This window comes from Coturnix japonica, chromosome 1, assembly GCF_054131305.1.
Source record: "Coturnix japonica strain WE chromosome 1, WE-NBRP24, whole genome shotgun sequence".
NCBI classification, from domain to species: domain Eukaryota; kingdom Metazoa; phylum Chordata; class Aves; order Galliformes; family Phasianidae; genus Coturnix; species Coturnix japonica.
In genome coordinates, this window is record NC_140663.1 from 23,355,952 (window position 1) to 23,375,020 (window position 19,069).

The 19,069-nt window shown below is 53.4% G+C and overlaps 3 protein-coding genes across 3 annotated transcripts; all 3 read right to left on the reverse strand.

Moving 5' to 3' along the window:
* Positions 1-1,449: 1,449 nt before the first annotated feature.
* On the reverse strand, positions 1,450-4,847 carry LOC146762317 (uncharacterized). The gene is made up of 8 exons (XM_085546828.1): positions 4,805-4,847; positions 4,399-4,490; positions 4,202-4,306; positions 3,827-3,951; positions 3,518-3,680; positions 3,317-3,423; positions 3,010-3,098; positions 1,450-2,759 (listed from the first exon to the last, which is right to left on the reverse strand). The coding sequence occupies exons 1-8, from the start codon at positions 4,845-4,847 to the stop codon at positions 2,029-2,031; spliced, it is 1,455 nt and encodes a 484-aa protein (XP_085402954.1). The 3' UTR covers positions 1,450-2,028.
* Positions 4,848-8,259: 3,412 nt separating this feature from the next.
* Positions 8,260-11,657, reverse strand: LOC146762318 (uncharacterized). The gene is made up of 8 exons (XM_085547710.1): positions 11,615-11,657; positions 11,209-11,300; positions 11,012-11,116; positions 10,637-10,761; positions 10,328-10,490; positions 10,127-10,233; positions 9,820-9,908; positions 8,260-9,569 (listed from the first exon to the last, which is right to left on the reverse strand). The coding sequence occupies exons 1-8, from the start codon at positions 11,655-11,657 to the stop codon at positions 8,839-8,841; spliced, it is 1,455 nt and encodes a 484-aa protein (XP_085403836.1). The 3' UTR covers positions 8,260-8,838.
* Positions 11,658-15,069: 3,412 nt separating this feature from the next.
* Positions 15,070-18,467, reverse strand: LOC146762319 (uncharacterized). Its single transcript, XM_085548396.1, has 8 exons — positions 18,425-18,467; positions 18,019-18,110; positions 17,822-17,926; positions 17,447-17,571; positions 17,138-17,300; positions 16,937-17,043; positions 16,630-16,718; positions 15,070-16,379 (listed from the first exon to the last, which is right to left on the reverse strand). The coding sequence occupies exons 1-8, from the start codon at positions 18,465-18,467 to the stop codon at positions 15,649-15,651; spliced, it is 1,455 nt and encodes a 484-aa protein (XP_085404522.1). The 3' UTR covers positions 15,070-15,648.
* Between the last annotated feature and the right edge of the window lie 602 nt (positions 18,468-19,069).

Below are 19,069 nucleotides of genomic sequence, written 5' to 3' on the forward strand. Positions count from 1 at the left end.
GTCAGAGCAGCCGCTCCCTGCCACCACCTGAGGCATCTTGGTCACCTCACCACATTGGTCACAGGGGATGTGGGTGTGGGCCTTCATTACCCAAGCAAAAGAATTGCAGCTCCACAGCTTCTCTGGGCAACCTCTTCCAGTTCATCGCTGCCCTCTGAATAAAGATGTTTTTCCCAACATCCAATCTTTATATATCTCTCCTTTCTTCGTTCAGAATTAGGCATCACGTTCAAGCACTGCTACTTCCCTCCGGTATTCTCCACCTTTCCACTTGCCTGAACTTCTCCGAATGGTTACTTTTACTTCATGGCAGAGAAAGAATCACTTCCATAGCATGAAAGCAGACGTCCCTTCTGTGCTGGCTTTGTCAGCGTCCTCTTCCCTTCAAAGGGATCCCACATAACTGCCTTCACTGTACACGAATGGACCAAGGGCCCCATTCTCCCATAAACAGAGCAGCCATGGGGCACAGTGATCGCCCTGATGATGGTTGAAGTCTTTTCAAAACTCTCTCAGCTGACTCGTGGACAGCAGTTGAACAGTTATTGTCAGCTCTGAGAGTTCTGCCTCATTCACATCCTGTTCTTAGAATCACAGAATGAGTAATCCACGAATCTTTGAGGAGAGTTGGAGAAGACCTCTAAAACCATCTATTCCAAATTTCCACTTGTCCCCAATATTGCCCACAAAACAATGTCCCTGCATTCTTGTTCACTACTGAACACTCCCTGCCACCCTCCAATTTGTGAGGAGACTGCAGGCCACTGCATCTCCTTGAACTATTTCTCCCAAACATCTTGTGATGGCTCGGCTTTGTTCTTATCTCTTCTTAAAAGTTGATTTCCTTTCTAATCTCTGCGACTTTTTCAGCTGTCACAAAGGCAGGGCCTGTCACCAGGACTGAAGCAGCTGCAGGCTCCGTCATGACAGTTGGAGCAACTGCCGCCTCCGCTGGAGGCTTGGAGCGGTTGCAGGGCCTGCTGAGTTGTCATCAGCTCCAAAGATCTCCAGGGATGGAGCAGCCACAACCTCTCTGAGCAGCCCATTCCAGCACCTCAGCACTGTCTGCAAAGAACTTCCTCCTTGCCTCCACCCTGACTCAATCTTCGCTACCCCAGTTTAGAAACATAGTTGCATTGGCCCATCTGACCAGTACACAGCCTGCCCACATTCAGGAGGAAAGCCCAAGCTGTGACACAGCTGAAAGCAGCCCTGGAGCTGAACACCATGACATCCCAAGGCTGGAAACAAGCCCAGAAATGGGCTGTCCTTGCCAGCGCGGCCAGGGCTCTTGAGGAATGTGGGCTGTGTGCCCCACCGAGGATGTGGCCTGAACCCAGCTCAGCCTGGCCTAGGCCAGGGGAAGTGAGGTCTGGGATGGTAGTGGGGAGGAGAAAAGCCTCTTGTCAAGGTCCCTACCTCTGTCCATCTCAGCAAGAGCAGGGAAGGATGAAGCCAACAAATGTTTGTGTTTGTGTGGGAACTCTGATCTTTATTGTGATGGAATTTTGGGACCAGAGTAAGGAGGGGGAAGTTAGGGCGGTAATCAGTATGCAAGGGTGGATAGCATTAGGACAAGGAGGGATGTTTTTAAACTAAGAACAAGGAGTTTGGGGCTGGATATCAGGGGGAATTTTTTCTCAGAAAGTGTAGTGACACAGTCTGAAAAAGGTTGCCCAATGATGTTGCAGATGCACCAGCCCTGGAGGCATGGAAATCCAGGCTGGATGTATCTCTGGGCAGTGTGGTGTTGTGGTTGTTGACCCGGTAGACAGCAGGGGGGTTGATCCAGATGAACATGGTAGTCCGTTTTCACCCAGGCCATTTTATGTAAAGCAGTTGGCTGCTCCTAGGCAGACTCGGTGGCTGTCTGTGGGGACTTTGTCTCTGATGTTTTTCCTGGGAGCAGCTTCATTCACAGAAAGGCCTCCACTGTTGGGCCCAGCTCCTGCTGCTTCTTTGTTGTGAGCTGTGGGAACTGTGGGCCCGATGTCTCTGATGGGGAGAACTTTGGGTGCGGGCTCACCCTCAACACCTGGACCGTCCCCTGCGTCCAGGCGCTCTGGATCTTGATCTTGCAGATCTTGTTGATCTGCGGGTGCTGCTCCGCTCCCCTGAGGCTGGCGTTCGCCTGCTGCCATGGCGTCTTCTTGGCTGGCTCCGGGATTGCGAGGCCCGACTTTGCAGCGGGGAGCGGCTTCGTGTGCCACTTCTTCCTCGCTGCCTGGGACGTCTTCTGCGTGTAGGTGATGGAGACGCCCTGCAGGTTCTGGATGCCCTCTGCCTTGTGGATCTTCGGGAACCACTTTGAGACCTCTGGGCTGCTCTTGGTCTGCGCCCACGACGTCCTCGCAGCTGCTCCGAGGTAGCCCCATCCTCAGATGGACGTGGGCTGCTTGTCTCCTGCTCGGTCTCAGGCAGGTTGCTGTGCTCAGGCAGCTGGGAGGTCTGGGACGTCCCCGGTGCTACCTGGCTGGAAGGCATCGAGCTGATATTCTCAGGCTCTACGAAGATGATGAATGGCCCCTGAGCCCTCTGAGCGGCAGCGCTGGGACTGTCGCTCTCAGTGTCAGAACTGGAGACTGTAAGAGGAGGCAGGAAGGTTATGAGGATGAAGCGGCAGCTCTGCAGTGAGATCTGCCAGACCTCTTGGGGCAGACAGACTCCAGCAAAGCTGCCCTGAGCTTTTACTGCCAGATTGCCACTTACCAGTTCCCAGGCCAGCACAGATGTTGCACTCCCACCTGGCTGCTGTGTTACTCAAGTGCGAGCAACGACGGTGGGTCCCCTCAGCAGCACAGGAGCTGCACAGGATCAGCTGCCAGGATCTGGGGAAGCAAAGGGGTTGTGGCTGTGAGTAGCAAGTGAGCTAAGGCAGGGAGTGCCCAGCACAGCACATCTCTGGTGCTCAGTCCTTGCTCCCCCAGCCTGTGGTCAGGCTGAGAACCCCCACAGAGCCTCAGAGAGCTGCTGCGGTAACTCACCCTGTTCTCTCTGCCTGCTCTCTGCCTCCAGGGTAAAGGCACTCGCTGGCATCGCAGCGGCTGTGCCTCTCCAGAAGTGATGCGTATGCATCATTCTGCTCCCATTCTGGCTCTCTATAAGAGAAGTGAGGGGAAGTGATGAGCCCCCAGTGTCCGCAGCATAAGATCCAAGGTCCTCCTATCTCATTCACCCCAACTCCATTCCCAGCCTCTCCATGAAGGTGGGACACATGCTCATGATCCAGCCAAGGCCCAGGCCTGCCAAGACAGCCCCTGGACAGACCCAGCACAACAGCCTTTATGTCAGCAGAAGTGGGCAGAAGGGCACCAACCTGACTGGGATTCGGATCCCCAGCAGGGCCATTTCTGTTGCGAAATCCTCAAAATCCCGACAGCTGGGGCACTGGAAACACAAAAGACCAGCACTCCTGGCCATTTGCTACAGAAGATGAAGAAGAAGCAGTGTGAGTGTGAGCAGTGCCTGGTGCTGCTGAGCACCAAGTGTGCCTGCAGGGTGAGGGGAGGGCTCCTACCTGGATGCAGCCCCGGTGGAACCAGGCGTGTCTGCACGCTGGACACACCATGGTGTGGTAGGACACAGTGTCCCCCACAGGCTCCAGGCATATGAGGCAGTTTGTGCCTTGAGGTGGAGCTTCCTGAGCTTCCTGGCGAAGACGGTGCTCCGAACAAAAGGACCTGGGGGAATATGGAAGCGATGGGCAGCGTGAGCCGTGCTGCAAGAAGGGCAGAGGAGCAGGAAGGAGCTCCAGGCCCTGGCTCAAGCTGCCGGGAGGTGTAACTGCAGTTTCCTCCCTGGCTTGGCTGCTGCTGACAGCACTTACCTGCGTTGCCCAAAGAACTGGGTGATGCATTCCCCATCCTGGGCACAGGGCAGGTGGAAGCTGCGCTCACAGCCTCTCTCTGAGCATGCGATGGTAGCACCCCTTTCTCCACAAACGCAGCATTGCTGGAATGAACAAAACAACCCTGTCAGCAGCACACTCTGGGCTTCTGTGGCTGGCCGCACATCTCTGGGCAGGGCCCAGGACGTGGACACTGCTGGGTGATGTTCTACAAAGATGCCTGGTGGACAGGACTCATCCCCTAACTTTGTCCAGGAGGCAGTTGGAAAGGCTGCGATGGCTTTCTTTGGCTCCAGACTAAGCTGGTGTCAGCCTGTCCTGGCACAAATCGGCCTGCTCTGTACGAGTCCTCACCTTCCTGGTTGCCTCTTTGGCTGCACGTCTGATGGCAGCAAGAGGGAGGCGGCCCTCACATCCAGACCGTGTCCCTCTTGCTTCATTAATGGTGCTGGCAAGATCCTGTAGGAGGGAAAAGAACAAGGTCTCCTTAGGATAGGAAGAAAAGGAGCATCCCTAGCAGTGATCAGGAAGGAGCCCATGGGAGAACTCACCAAGCACAACCAATGGACGTGAATTCCACTCTCATAAACCATGTGCCCACAGATGTTTGGGTCAACATCTGCCCGGCCACACAGCATGCACACTGCAGAGGAGAGAGCAAATGTGAGTAGCGGTGAGCAGCTTGCACAGCCAGGTGTCCCTGAGGGCTGTCCCCAGAGTCCTGCTCTGTGCCTGCTGTGCTGGCTGAAGGCGGTGGAGGAGAAGGTGCCATGGCAGGCCCAACGCTGCCAGTGGGCAGACACAGCCCAAGCTGTGCCCACCTGCCATGAAGCTGAGGGGCCCTGCCTTGCAGCTGTTGGGGAGGCCCTGCCTGTCCCTTCTTAGCCTTTCAGCCACAGGCAGATAACCAGCACCCCTTTTGCCCAGTAGCTTTGCTCAGGGATTCAGTGCTCTCACCTGGCTCCTCCGAGCTGGAGGCCTTCCTCTTCCTATTGGACATGATGTGCGCTAACAGTGAGCACTGCAAGAGTCACTGCTCTCTCTACGCCTCACCAAACCGCACTGATGCTCAGGCTGAGCCCGGCAGCCTTGGCTCTGCTCCCAGCATGATGTCACAATGGCCACTCCCTGACACCCGCTGTGACATCACGGTCACTGCCTCACAGTGGGTGTGGGCGCAGGCCCTCAAGCAAGAGGGTGGCAGCCCTTCCAGTCAGCACAGATAGAGGACCCGGTGCTGCCTTGCAGCAGAGAGGAAGCATGGCCTCCCTCAACCTGCTGGCACTGTTCCTCGTGGCAGATGCTGAAGTGCTGCTGTCCCTTTGGTCCCACGCTAGCACTTCTGATCTGAGTCTTTCTAGTCTATGTTCCTGCATGGTCTAGTAAAGATATCAAGATAACAGCAAATTTGGTGTCTAGTGTGTGGTGAGTGACTTTTTGCATGGTCTGATAGGGATAGGACATGGTTTAGTCTAGTTTTAATCGGGAGAAGTAGCTTAGACTAAGTTTTAGAGGTAGTTCTTTACCCTAAGATTGGTGAGACACTGGCACAGGCTGCCCAAAGCAGCTGTGTATACGCCATCTTTTTTGGTTTTCATGTCCATGCTGGATGGAGCTCTATTCTAACTTTCTGTAGTGGAAACTCTTGGCCCCGGCAGTTGGTTGGAATTAGTTCAGCTTGTCAGGACCCTTCCAACCCAAGCATTCTGTGATGCTTTGGTAACAAACTGCTGCTGTACTGTTGGCAGCAGCTTAGTGTCATATCATCACTGTTTGTATAATGCTATTCTGCTCCAATTAATAGGAGAGAGAGGATGATCTTTTAATATATATGTACCCGATGGAGAGATGAATGCAAAACTGATCAAATGTTAGCCTGACCATTTTGTTACAAATCCTAGTGGTTTAGGGGCTTAGGGATACTAAGACAGGTGTTAGAAAAGATTGGAAAGAAAAGCAAGAGTTCTTTGTAGGAAGCAAGACAGAGGTGGTCAGCACCACACATCCAGTGTTGTCTGTAGTTCCATCGTTGATCTTCATTTGTTATGGGTTATCAGAGATTGTTGTTCGATGGATGACCATGACGAAAATGACCCTTTCCAATGGCAGTACAAACGTATAAAATGATATGTCCAAAGAGATCGAGTCAGCTCCTTTTGGAGTGACAGCTTCTGGCTTTTGGATCTCAGCAGGAATTCCTTTTGTTTCAATCTTCGTGGCCTTGGCAGCCAATAAGAGGGAGCATGGACGCACCAGCATGTATCTTGCCCTCACATAATACAGTGGTATCATCCCCCAGTCTCCCTTAGGAAGCTGGAATTCTTCGGGCACAGGCCAGATCTTCTGCCAGAAAACAGCCTTGAGCATTCTCTTCCAAAGGCAAACAGCTCCAAAGAAATGCTTTCAAATGTAACACTGTGATGCCGACTGCCACACGGCAACAGCCACCTCTCATCTCCTACATAAGTCAGGGTCTTACCGCAAGAAATGCCCCAGAGACTAAGCTGGGAGCGAAAAACAAAGAAGGGATCAGGCTAACGTGCACATGCCTCCATTCTTCTTCTGTATTATAGTCAGCAGGGAAAGCGTTAATGATATGCATCATGCCTTGTCTACAAGGTGTCAGGGTTTGATGGTTTTTGGTTATCGTATTCCACATCATAACATCCCACAGTGCACTGTTAAATTGCTAATGCTCCATTTCCATGGAATGTGAATGGTTCTGGGTGCCTGGTTCTCCTGTGGCTGTACTAGCGGACTGCTTGTTTGTTTTTACAACATTTCTATGTTTCTTAATTTATTACACTAATTTTTCTAAGTTTTTTCCTGTGGAAATGACAATCTCCTCCACGTCGATCCCAGTTCCCTGAGTTCCCAAAATAAGGAATGCTGATCTGAATTTTAACTTGTGAAAGTCCTTTCACGTTTGGCACCAAAAATTGGCCTGATTCCCGGCCTCAGGGGTCAGAGCAGCCGCTCCCTGCCACCACCTGAGGCATCTTGGTCACCTCACCACATTGGTCACAGGGGATGTGGGTGTGGGCCTTCATTACCCAAGCAAAAGAATTGCAGCTCCACAGCTTCTCTGGGCAACCTCTTCCAGTTCATCGCTGCCCTCTGAATAAAGATGTTTTTCCCAACATCCAATCTTTATATATCTCTCCTTTCTTCGTTCAGAATTAGGCATCACGTTCAAGCACAGCTACTTCCCTCCGGTATTCTCCACCTTTCCACTTGCCTGAACTTCTCCGAATGGTTACTTTTACTTCATGGCAGAGAAAGAATCACTTCCATAGCATGAAAGCAGACGTCCCTTCTGTGCTGGCTTTGTCAGCGTCCTCTTCCCTTCAAAGGGATCCCACATAACTGCCTTCACTGTACACGAATGGACCAAGGGCCCCATTCTCCCATAAACAGAGCAGCCATGGGGCACAGTGATCGCCCTGATGATGGTTGAAGTCTTTTCAAAACTCTCTCAGCTGACTCGTGGACAGCAGTTGAACAGTTATTGTCAGCTCTGAGAGTTCTGCCTCATTCACATCCTGTTCTTAGAATCACAGAATGAGTAATCCACGAATCTTTGAGGAGAGTTGGAGAAGACCTCTAAAACCATCTATTCCAAATTTCCACTTGTCCCCAATATTGCCCACAAAACAATGTCCCTGCATTCTTGTTCACTACTGAACACTCCCTGCCACCCTCCAATTTGTGAGGAGACTGCAGGCCACTGCATCTCCTTGAACTATTTCTCCCAAACATCTTGTGATGGCTCGGCTTTGTTCTTATCTCTTCTTAAAAGTTGATTTCCTTTCTAATCTCTGCGACTTTTTCAGCTGTCACAAAGGCAGGGCCTGTCACCAAGACTGAAGCAGCTGCAGGCTCCATCATGACAGTTGGAGCAACTGCCGCCTCCGCTGGAGGCTTGGAGCGGTTGCAGGGCCTGCTGAGTTGTCATCAGCTCCAAAGATCTCCAGGGATGGAGCAGCCACAACCTCTCTGAGCAGCCCATTCCAGCACCTCAGCACTGTCTGCAAAGAACTTCCTCCTTGCCTCCACCCTGACTCAATCTTCGCTACCCCAGTTTAGAAACATAGTTGCATTGGCCCATCTGACCAGTACACAGCCTGCCCACATTCAGGAGGAAAGCCCAAGCTGTGACACAGCTGAAAGCAGCCCTGGAGCTGAACACCATGACATCCCAAGGCTGGAAACAAGCCCAGAAATGGGCTGTCCTTGCCAGCGCGGCCAGGGCTCTTGAGGAATGTGGGCTGTGTGCCCCACCGAGGATGTGGCCTGAACCCAGCTCAGCCTGGCCTAGGCCAGGGGAAGTGAGGTCTGGGATGGTAGTGGGGAGGAGAAAAGCCTCTTGTCAAGGTCCCTACCTCTGTCCATCTCAGCAAGAGCAGGGAAGGATGAAGCCAACAAATGTTTGTGTTTGTGTGGGAACTCTGATCTTTATTGTGATGGAATTTTGGGACCAGAGTAAGGAGGGGGAAGTTAGGGCGGTAATCAGTATGCAAGGGTGGATAGCATTAGGACAAGGAGGGATGTTTTTAAACTAAGAACAAGGAGTTTGGGGCTGGATATCAGGGGGAATTTTTTCTCAGAAAGTGTAGTGACACAGTCTGAAAAAGGTTGCCCAATGATGTTGCAGATGCACCAGCCCTGGAGGCATGGAAATCCAGGCTGGATGTATCTCTGGGCAGTGTGGTGTTGTGGTTGTTGACCCGGTAGACAGCAGGGGGGTTGATCCAGATGAACATGGTAGTCCGTTTTCACCCAGGCCATTTTATGTAAAGCAGTTGGCTGCTCCTAGGCAGACTCGGTGGCTGTCTGTGGGGACTTTGTCTCTGATGTTTTTCCTGGGAGCAGCTTCATTCACAGAAAGGCCTCCACTGTTGGGCCCAGCTCCTGCTGCTTCTTTGTTGTGAGCTGTGGGAACTGTGGGCCCGATGTCTCTGATGGGGAGAACTTTGGGTGCGGGCTCACCCTCAACACCTGGACCGTCCCCTGCGTCCAGGCGCTCTGGATCTTGATCTTGCAGATCTTGTTGATCTGCGGGTGCTGCTCCGCTCCCCTGAGGCTGGCGTTCGCCTGCTGCCATGGCGTCTTCTTGGCTGGCTCCGGGATTGCGAGGCCCGACTTTGCAGCGGGGAGCGGCTTCGTGTGCCGCTTCTTCCTCGCTGCCTGGGACGTCTTCTGCGTGTAGGTGATGGAGACGCCCTGCAGGTTCTGGATGCCCTCTGCCTTGTGGATCTTCGGGAACCACTTTGAGACCTCTGGGCTGCTCTTGGTCTGCGCCCACGACGTCCTCGCAGCTGCTCCGAGGTAGCCCCATCCTCAGATGGACGTGGGCTGCTTGTCTCCTGCTCGGTCTCAGGCAGGTTGCTGTGCTCAGGCAGCTGGGAGGTCTGGGACGTCCCCGGTGCTACCTGGCTGGAAGGCATCGAGCTGATATTCTCAGGCTCTACGAAGATGATGAATGGCCCCTGAGCCCTCTGAGCGGCAGCGCTGGGACTGTCGCTCTCAGTGTCAGAACTGGAGACTGTAAGAGGAGGCAGGAAGGTTATGAGGATGAAGCGGCAGCTCTGCAGTGAGATCTGCCAGACCTCTTGGGGCAGACAGACTCCAGCAAAGCTGCCCTGAGCTTTTACTGCCAGATTGCCACTTACCAGTTCCCAGGCCAGCACAGATGTTGCACTCCCACCTGGCTGCTGTGTTACTCAAGTGCGAGCAACGACGGTGGGTCCCCTCAGCAGCACAGGAGCTGCACAGGATCAGCTGCCAGGATCTGGGGAAGCAAAGGGGTTGTGGCTGTGAGTAGCAAGTGAGCTAAGGCAGGGAGTGCCCAGCACAGCACATCTCTGGTGCTCAGTCCTTGCTCCCCCAGCCTGTGGTCAGGCTGAGAACCCCCACAGAGCCTCAGAGAGCTGCTGCGGTAACTCACCCTGTTCTCTCTGCCTGCTCTCTGCCTCCAGGGTAAAGGCACTCGCTGGCATCGCAGCGGCTGTGCCTCTCCAGAAGTGATGCGTATGCATCATTCTGCTCCCATTCTGGCTCTCTATAAGAGAAGTGAGGGGAAGTGATGAGCCCCCAGTGTCCGCAGCATAAGATCCAAGGTCCTCCTATCTCATTCACCCCAACTCCATTCCCAGCCTCTCCATGAAGGTGGGACACATGCTCATGATCCAGCCAAGGCCCAGGCCTGCCAAGACAGCCCCTGGACAGACCCAGCACAACAGCCTTTATGTCAGCAGAAGTGGGCAGAAGGGCACCAACCTGACTGGGATTCGGATCCCCAGCAGGGCCATTTCTGTTGCGAAATCCTCAAAATCCCGACAGCTGGGGCACTGGAAACACAAAAGACCAGCACTCCTGGCCATTTGCTACAGAAGATGAAGAAGAAGCAGTGTGAGTGTGAGCAGTGCCTGGTGCTGCTGAGCACCAAGTGTGCCTGCAGGGTGAGGGGAGGGCTCCTACCTGGATGCAGCCCCGGTGGAACCAGGCGTGTCTGCACGCTGGACACACCATGGTGTGGTAGGACACAGTGTCCCCCACAGGCTCCAGGCATATGAGGCAGTTTGTGCCTTGAGGTGGAGCTTCCTGAGCTTCCTGGCGAAGACGGTGCTCCGAACAAAAGGACCTGGGGGAATATGGAAGCGATGGGCAGCGTGAGCCGTGCTGCAAGAAGGGCAGAGGAGCAGGAAGGAGCTCCAGGCCCTGGCTCAAGCTGCCGGGAGGTGTAACTGCAGTTTCCTCCCTGGCTTGGCTGCTGCTGACAGCACTTACCTGCGTTGCCCAAAGAACTGGGTGATGCATTCCCCATCCTGGGCACAGGGCAGGTGGAAGCTGCGCTCACAGCCTCTCTCTGAGCATGCGATGGTAGCACCCCTTTCTCCACAAACGCAGCATTGCTGGAATGAACAAAACAACCCTGTCAGCAGCACACTCTGGGCTTCTGTGGCTGGCCGCACATCTCTGGGCAGGGCCCAGGACGTGGACACTGCTGGGTGATGTTCTACAAAGATGCCTGGTGGACAGGACTCATCCCCTAACTTTGTCCAGGAGGCAGTTGGAAAGGCTGCGATGGCTTTCTTTGGCTCCAGACTAAGCTGGTGTCAGCCTGTCCTGGCACAAATCGGCCTGCTCTGTACGAGTCCTCACCTTCCTGGTTGCCTCTTTGGCTGCACGTCTGATGGCAGCAAGAGGGAGGCGGCCCTCACATCCAGACCGTGTCCCTCTTGCTTCATTAATGGTGCTGGCAAGATCCTGTAGGAGGGAAAAGAACAAGGTCTCCTTAGGATAGGAAGAAAAGGAGCATCCCTAGCAGTGATCAGGAAGGAGCCCATGGGAGAACTCACCAAGCACAACCAATGGACGTGAATTCCACTCTCATAAACCATGTGCCCACAGATGTTTGGGTCAACATCTGCCCGGCCACACAGCATGCACACTGCAGAGGAGAGAGCAAATGTGAGTAGCGGTGAGCAGCTTGCACAGCCAGGTGTCCCTGAGGGCTGTCCCCAGAGTCCTGCTCTGTGCCTGCTGTGCTGGCTGAAGGCGGTGGAGGAGAAGGTGCCATGGCAGGCCCAACGCTGCCAGTGGGCAGACACAGCCCAAGCTGTGCCCACCTGCCATGAAGCTGAGGGGCCCTGCCTTGCAGCTGTTGGGGAGGCCCTGCCTGTCCCTTCTTAGCCTTTCAGCCACAGGCAGATAACCAGCACCCCTTTTGCCCAGTAGCTTTGCTCAGGGATTCAGTGCTCTCACCTGGCTCCTCCGAGCTGGAGGCCTTCCTCTTCCTATTGGACATGATGTGCGCTAACAGTGAGCACTGCAAGAGTCACTGCTCTCTCTACGCCTCACCAAACCGCACTGATGCTCAGGCTGAGCCCGGCAGCCTTGGCTCTGCTCCCAGCATGATGTCACAATGGCCACTCCCTGACACCCGCTGTGACATCACGGTCACTGCCTCACAGTGGGTGTGGGCGCAGGCCCTCAAGCAAGAGGGTGGCAGCCCTTCCAGTCAGCACAGATAGAGGACCCGGTGCTGCCTTGCAGCAGAGAGGAAGCATGGCCTCCCTCAACCTGCTGGCACTGTTCCTCGTGGCAGATGCTGAAGTGCTGCTGTCCCTTTGGTCCCACGCTAGCACTTCTGATCTGAGTCTTTCTAGTCTATGTTCCTGCATGGTCTAGTAAAGATATCAAGATAACAGCAAATTTGGTGTCTAGTGTGTGGTGAGTGACTTTTTGCATGGTCTGATAGGGATAGGACATGGTTTAGTCTAGTTTTAATCGGGAGAAGTAGCTTAGACTAAGTTTTAGAGGTAGTTCTTTACCCTAAGATTGGTGAGACACTGGCACAGGCTGCCCAAAGCAGCTGTGTATACGCCATCTTTTTTGGTTTTCATGTCCATGCTGGATGGAGCTCTATTCTAACTTTCTGTAGTGGAAACTCTTGGCCCCGGCAGTTGGTTGGAATTAGTTCAGCTTGTCAGGACCCTTCCAACCCAAGCATTCTGTGATGCTTTGGTAACAAACTGCTGCTGTACTGTTGGCAGCAGCTTAGTGTCATATCATCACTGATTGTATAATGCTATTCTGCTCCAATTAATAGGAGAGAGAGGATGATCTTTTAATATATATGTACCCGATGGAGAGATGAATGCAAAACTGATCAAATGTTAGCCTGACCATTTTGTTACAAATCCTAGTGGTTTAGGGGCTTAGGGATACTAAGACAGGTGTTAGAAAAGATTGGAAAGAAAAGCAAGAGTTCTTTGTAGGAAGCAAGACAGAGGTGGTCAGCACCACACATCCAGTGTTGTCTGTAGTTCCATCGTTGATCTTCATTTGTTATGGGTTATCAGAGATTGTTGTTCGATGGATGACCATGACGAAAATGACCCTTTCCAATGGCAGTACAAACGTATAAAATGATATGTCCAAAGAGATCGAGTCAGCTCCTTTTGGAGTGACAGCTTCTGGCTTTTGGATCTCAGCAGGAATTCCTTTTGTTTCAATCTTCGTGGCCTTGGCAGCCAATAAGAGGGAGCATGGACGCACCAGCATGTATCTTGCCCTCACATAATACAGTGGTATCATCCCCCAGTCTCCCTTAGGAAGCTGGAATTCTTCGGGCACAGGCCAGATCTTCTGCCAGAAAACAGCCTTGAGCATTCTCTTCCAAAGGCAAACAGCTCCAAAGAAATGCTTTCAAATGTAACACTGTGATGCCGACTGCCACACGGCAACAGCCACCTCTCATCTCCTACATAAGTCAGGGTCTTACCGCAAGAAATGCCCCAGAGACTAAGCTGGGAGTGAAAAACAAAGAAGGGATCAGGCTAACGTGCACATGCCTCCATTCTTCTTCTGTATTATAGTCAGCAGGGAAAGCGTTAATGATATGCATCATGCCTTGTCTACAAGGTGTCAGGGTTTGATGGTTTTTGGTTATCGTATTCCACATCATAACATCCCACAGTGCACTGTTAAATTGCTAATGCTCCATTTCCATGGAATGTGAATGGTTCTGGGTGCCTGGTTCTCCTGTGGCTGTACTAGCGGACTGCTTGTTTGTTTTTACAACATTTCTATGTTTCTTAATTTATTACACTAATTTTTCTAAGTTTTTTCCTGTGGAAATGACAGTCTCCTCCACGTCGATCCCAGTTCCCTGAGTTCCCAAAATAAGGAATGCTGATCTGAATTTTAACTTGTGAAAGTCCTTTCACGTTTGGCACCAAAAATTGGCCTGATTCCCGGCCTCAGGGGTCAGAGCAGCCGCTCCCTGCCACCACCTGAGGCATCTTGGTCACCTCACCACATTGGTCACAGGGGATGTGGGTGTGGGCCTTCATTACCCAAGCAAAAGAATTGCAGCTCCACAGCTTCTCTGGGCAACCTCTTCCAGTTCATCGCTGCCCTCTGAATAAAGATGTTTTTCCCAACATCCAATCTTTATATATCTCTCCTTTCTTCGTTCAGAATTAGGCATCACGTTCAAGCACTGCTACTTCCCTCCGGTATTCTCCACCTTTCCACTTGCCTGAACTTCTCCGAATGGTTACTTTTACTTCATGGCAGAGAAAGAATCACTTCCATAGCATGAAAGCAGACGTCCCTTCTGTGCTGGCTTTGTCAGCGTCCTCTTCCCTTCAAAGGGATCCCACATAACTGCCTTCACTGTACACGAATGGACCAAGGGCCCCATTCTCCCATAAACAGAGCAGCCATGGGGCACAGTGATCGCCCTGATGATGGTTGAAGTCTTTTCAAAACTCTCTCAGCTGACTCGTGGACAGCAGTTGAACAGTTATTGTCAGCTCTGAGAGTTCTGCCTCATTCACATCCTGTTCTTAGAATCACAGAATGAGTAATCCACGAATCTTTGAGGAGAGTTGGAGAAGACCTCTAAAACCATCTATTCCAAATTTCCACTTGTCCCCAATATTGCCCACAAAACAATGTCCCTGCATTCTTGTTCACTACTGAACACTCCCTGCCACCCTCCAATTTGTGAGGAGACTGCAGGCCACTGCATCTCCTTGAACTATTTCTCCCAAACATCTTGTGATGGCTCGGCTTTGTTCTTATCTCTTCTTAAAAGTTGATTTCCTTTCTAATCTCTGCGACTTTTTCAGCTGTCACAAAGGCAGGGCCTGTCACCAGGACTGAAGCAGCTGCAGGCTCCGTCATGACAGTTGGAGCAACTGCCGCCTCCGCTGGAGGCTTGGAGCGGTTGCAGGGCCTGCTGAGTTGTCATCAGCTCCAAAGATCTCCAGGGATGGAGCAGCCACAACCTCTCTGAGCAGCCCATTCCAGCACCTCAGCACTGTCTGCAAAGAACTTCCTCCTTGCCTCCACCCTGACTCAATCTTCGCTACCCCAGTTTAGAAACATAGTTGCATTGGCCCATCTGACCAGTACACAGCCTGCCCACATTCAGGAGGAAAGCCCAAGCTGTGACACAGCTGAAAGCAGCCCTGGAGCTGAACACCATGACATCCCAAGGCTGGAAACAAGCCCAGAAATGGGCTGTCCTTGCCAGCGCGGCCAGGGCTCTTGAGGAATGTGGGCTGTGTGCCCCACCGAGGATGTGGCCTGAACCCAGCTCAGCCTGGCCTAGGCCAGGGGAAGTGAGGTCTGGGATGGTAGTGGGGAGGAGAAAAGCCTCTTGTCAAGGTCCCTACCTCTGTCCATCTCAGCAAGAGCAGGGAAGGATGAAGCCAACAAATGTTTGTGTTTGTGTGGGAACTCTGATCTTTATTGTGATGGAATTTTGGGACCAGAGTAAGGAGGGGGAAGTTAGGGCGGTAATCAGTATGCAAGGGTGGATAGCATTAGGACAAGGAGGGATGTTTTTAAACTAAGAACAAGGAGTTTGGGGCTGGATATCAGGGGGAATTTTTTCTCAGAAAGTGTAGTGACACAGTCTGAAAAAGGTTGCCCAATGATGTTGCAGATGCACCAGCCCTGGAGGCATGGAAATCCAGGCTGGATGTATCTCTGGGCAGTGTGGTGTTGTGGTTGTTGACCCGGTAGACAGCAGGGGGGTTGATCCAGATGAACATGGTAGTCCGTTTTCACCCAGGCCATTTTATGTAAAGCAGTTGGCTGCTCCTAGGCAGACTCGGTGGCTGTCTGTGGGGACTTTGTCTCTGATGTTTTTCCTGGGAGCAGCTTCATTCACAGAAAGGCCTCCACTGTTGGGCCCAGCTCCTGCTGCTTCTTTGTTGTGAGCTGTGGGAACTGTGGGCCCGATGTCTCTGATGGGGAGAACTTTGGGTGCGGGCTCACCCTCAACACCTGGACCGTCCCCTGCGTCCAGGCGCTCTGGATCTTGATCTTGCAGATCTTGTTGATCTGCGGGTGCTGCTCCGCTCCCCTGAGGCTGGCGTTCGCCTGCTGCCATGGCGTCTTCTTGGCTGGCTCCGGGATTGCGAGGCCCGACTTTGCAGCGGGGAGCGGCTTCGTGTGCCACTTCTTCCTCGCTGCCTGGGACGTCTTCTGCGTGTAGGTGATGGAGACGCCCTGCAGGTTCTGGATGCCCTCTGCCTTGTGGATCTTCGGGAACCACTTTGAGACCTCTGGGCTGCTCTTGGTCTGCGCCCACGACGTCCTCGCAGCTGCTCCGAGGTAGCCCCATCCTCAGATGGACGTGGGCTGCTTGTCTCCTGCTCGGTCTCAGGCAGGTTGCTGTGCTCAGGCAGCTGGGAGGTCTGGGACGTCCCCGGTGCTACCTGGCTGGAAGGCATCGAGCTGATATTCTCAGGCTCTACGAAGATGATGAATGGCCCCTGAGCCCTCTGAGCGGCAGCGCTGGGACTGTCGCTCTCAGTGTCAGAACTGGAGACTGTAAGAGGAGGCAGGAAGGTTATGAGGATGAAGCGGCAGCTCTGCAGTGAGATCTGCCAGACCTCTTGGGGCAGACAGACTCCAGCAAAGCTGCCCTGAGCTTTTACTGCCAGATTGCCACTTACCAGTTCCCAGGCCAGCACAGATGTTGCACTCCCACCTGGCTGCTGTGTTACTCAAGTGCGAGCAACGACGGTGGGTCCCCTCAGCAGCACAGGAGCTGCACAGGATCAGCTGCCAGGATCTGGGGAAGCAAAGGGGTTGTGGCTGTGAGTAGCAAGTGAGCTAAGGCAGGGAGTGCCCAGCACAGCACATCTCTGGTGCTCAGTCCTTGCTCCCCCAGCCTGTGGTCAGGCTGAGAACCCCCACAGAGCCTCAGAGAGCTGCTGCGGTAACTCACCCTGTTCTCTCTGCCTGCTCTCTGCCTCCAGGGTAAAGGCACTCGCTGGCATCGCAGCGGCTGTGCCTCTCCAGAAGTGATGCGTATGCATCATTCTGCTCCCATTCTGGCTCTCTATAAGAGAAGTGAGGGGAAGTGATGAGCCCCCAGTGTCCGCAGCATAAGATCCAAGGTCCTCCTATCTCATTCACCCCAACTCCATTCCCAGCCTCTCCATGAAGGTGGGACACATGCTCATGATCCAGCCAAGGCCCAGGCCTGCCAAGACAGCCCCTGGACAGACCCAGCACAACAGCCTTTATGTCAGCAGAAGTGGGCAGAAGGGCACCAACCTGACTGGGATTCGGATCCCCAGCAGGGCCATTTCTGTTGCGAAATCCTCAAAATCCCGACAGCTGGGGCACTGGAAACACAAAAGACCAGCACTCCTGGCCATTTGCTACAGAAGATGAAGAAGAAGCAGTGTGAGTGTGAGCAGTGCCTGGTGCTGCTGAGCACCAAGTGTGCCTGCAGGGTGAGGGGAGGGCTCCTACCTGGATGCAGCCCCGGTGGAACCAGGCGTGTCTGCACGCTGGACACACCATGGTGTGGTAGGACACAGTGTCCCCCACAGGCTCCAGGCATATGAGGCAGTTTGTGCCTTGAGGTGGAGCTTCCTGAGCTTCCTGGCGAAGACAGTGCTCCGAACAAAAGGACCTGGGGGAATATGGAAGCGATGGGCAGCGTGAGCCGTGCTGCAAGAAGGGCAGAGGAGCAGGAAGGAGCTCCAGGCCCTGGCTCAAGCTGCCGGGAGGTGTAACTGCAGTTTCCTCCCTGGCTTGGCTGCTGCTGACAGCACTTACCTGCGTTGCCCAAAGAACTGGGTGATGCATTCCCCATCCTGGGCACAGGGCAGGTGGAAGCTGCGCTCACAGCCTCTCTCTGAGCATGCGATGGTAGCACCCCTTTCTCCACAAACGCAGCATTGCTGGAATGAACAAAACAACCCTGTCAGCAGCACACTCTGGGCTTCTGTGGCTGGCCGCACATCTCTGGGCAGGGCCCAGGACGTGGACACTGCTGGGTGATGTTCTACAAAGATGCCTGGTGGACAGGACTCATCCCCTAACTTTGTCCAGGAGGCAGTTGGAAAGGCTGCGATGGCTTTCTTTGGCTCCAGACTAAGCTGGTGTCAGCCTGTCCTGGCACAAATCGGCCTGCTCTGTACGAGTCCTCACCTTCCTGGTTGCCTCTTTGGCTGCACGTCTGATGGCAGCAAGAGGGAGGCGGCCCTCACATCCAGACCGTGTCCCTCTTGCTTCATTAATGGTGCTGGCAAGATCCTGTAGGAGGGAAAAGAACAAGGTCTCCTTAGGATAGGAAGAAAAGGAGCATCCCTAGCAGTGATCAGGAAGGAGCCCATGGGAGAACTCACCAAGCACAACCAATGGACGTGAATTCCACTCTCATAAACCATGTGCCCACAGATGTTTGGGTCAACATCTGCCCGGCCACACAGCATGCACACTGCAGAGGAGAGAGCAAATGTGAGTAGCGGTGAGCAGCTTGCACAGCCAGGTGTCCCTGAGGGCTGTCCCCAGAGTCCTGCTCTGTGCCTGCTGTGCTGGCTGAAGGCGGTGGAGGAGAAGGTGCCATGGCAGGCCCAACGCTGCCAGTGGGCAGACACAGCCCAAGCTGTGCCCACCTGCCATGAAGCTGAGGGGCCCTGCCTTGCAGCTGTTGGGGAGGCCCTGCCTGTCCCTTCTTAGCCTTTCAGCCACAGGCAGATAACCAGCACCCCTTTTGCCCAGTAGCTTTGCTCAGGGATTCAGTGCTCTCACCTGGCTCCTCCGAGCTGGAGGCCTTCCTCTTCCTATTGGACATGATGTGCGCTAACAGTGAGCACTGCAAGAGTCACTGCTCTCTCTACGCCTCACCAAACCGCACTGATGCTCAGGCTGAGCCCGGCAGCCTTGGCTCTGCTCCCAGCATGATGTCACAATGGCCACTCCCTGACACCCGCTGTGACATCACGGTCACTGCCTCACAGTGGGTGTGGGCGCAGGCCCTCAAGCAAGAGGGTGGCAGCCTTTCCAGTCAGCACAGATAGAGGACCCGGTGCTGCCTTGCAGCAGAGAGGAAGCATGGCCTCCCTCAACCTGCTGGCACTGTTCCTCGTGGCAGATGCTGAAGTGCTGCTGTCCCTTTGGTCCCACGCTAGCACTTCTGATCTGAGTCTTTCTAGTCTATGTTCCTGCATGGTCTAGTAAAGATATCAAGATAACAGCAAATTTGGTGTCTAGTGTGTGGTGAGTGACTTTTTGCATGGTCTGATAGGGATAGGACATGGTTTAGTCTAGTTTTAATCGGGAGAAGTAGCTTAGACTAAGTTTTAGAGGTAGTTCTTTACCCTAAGATTGGTGAGACACTGGCACAGGCTGCCCAAAGCAGCTGTGTATACGCCATCTTTTTTGGTTTTCATGTCC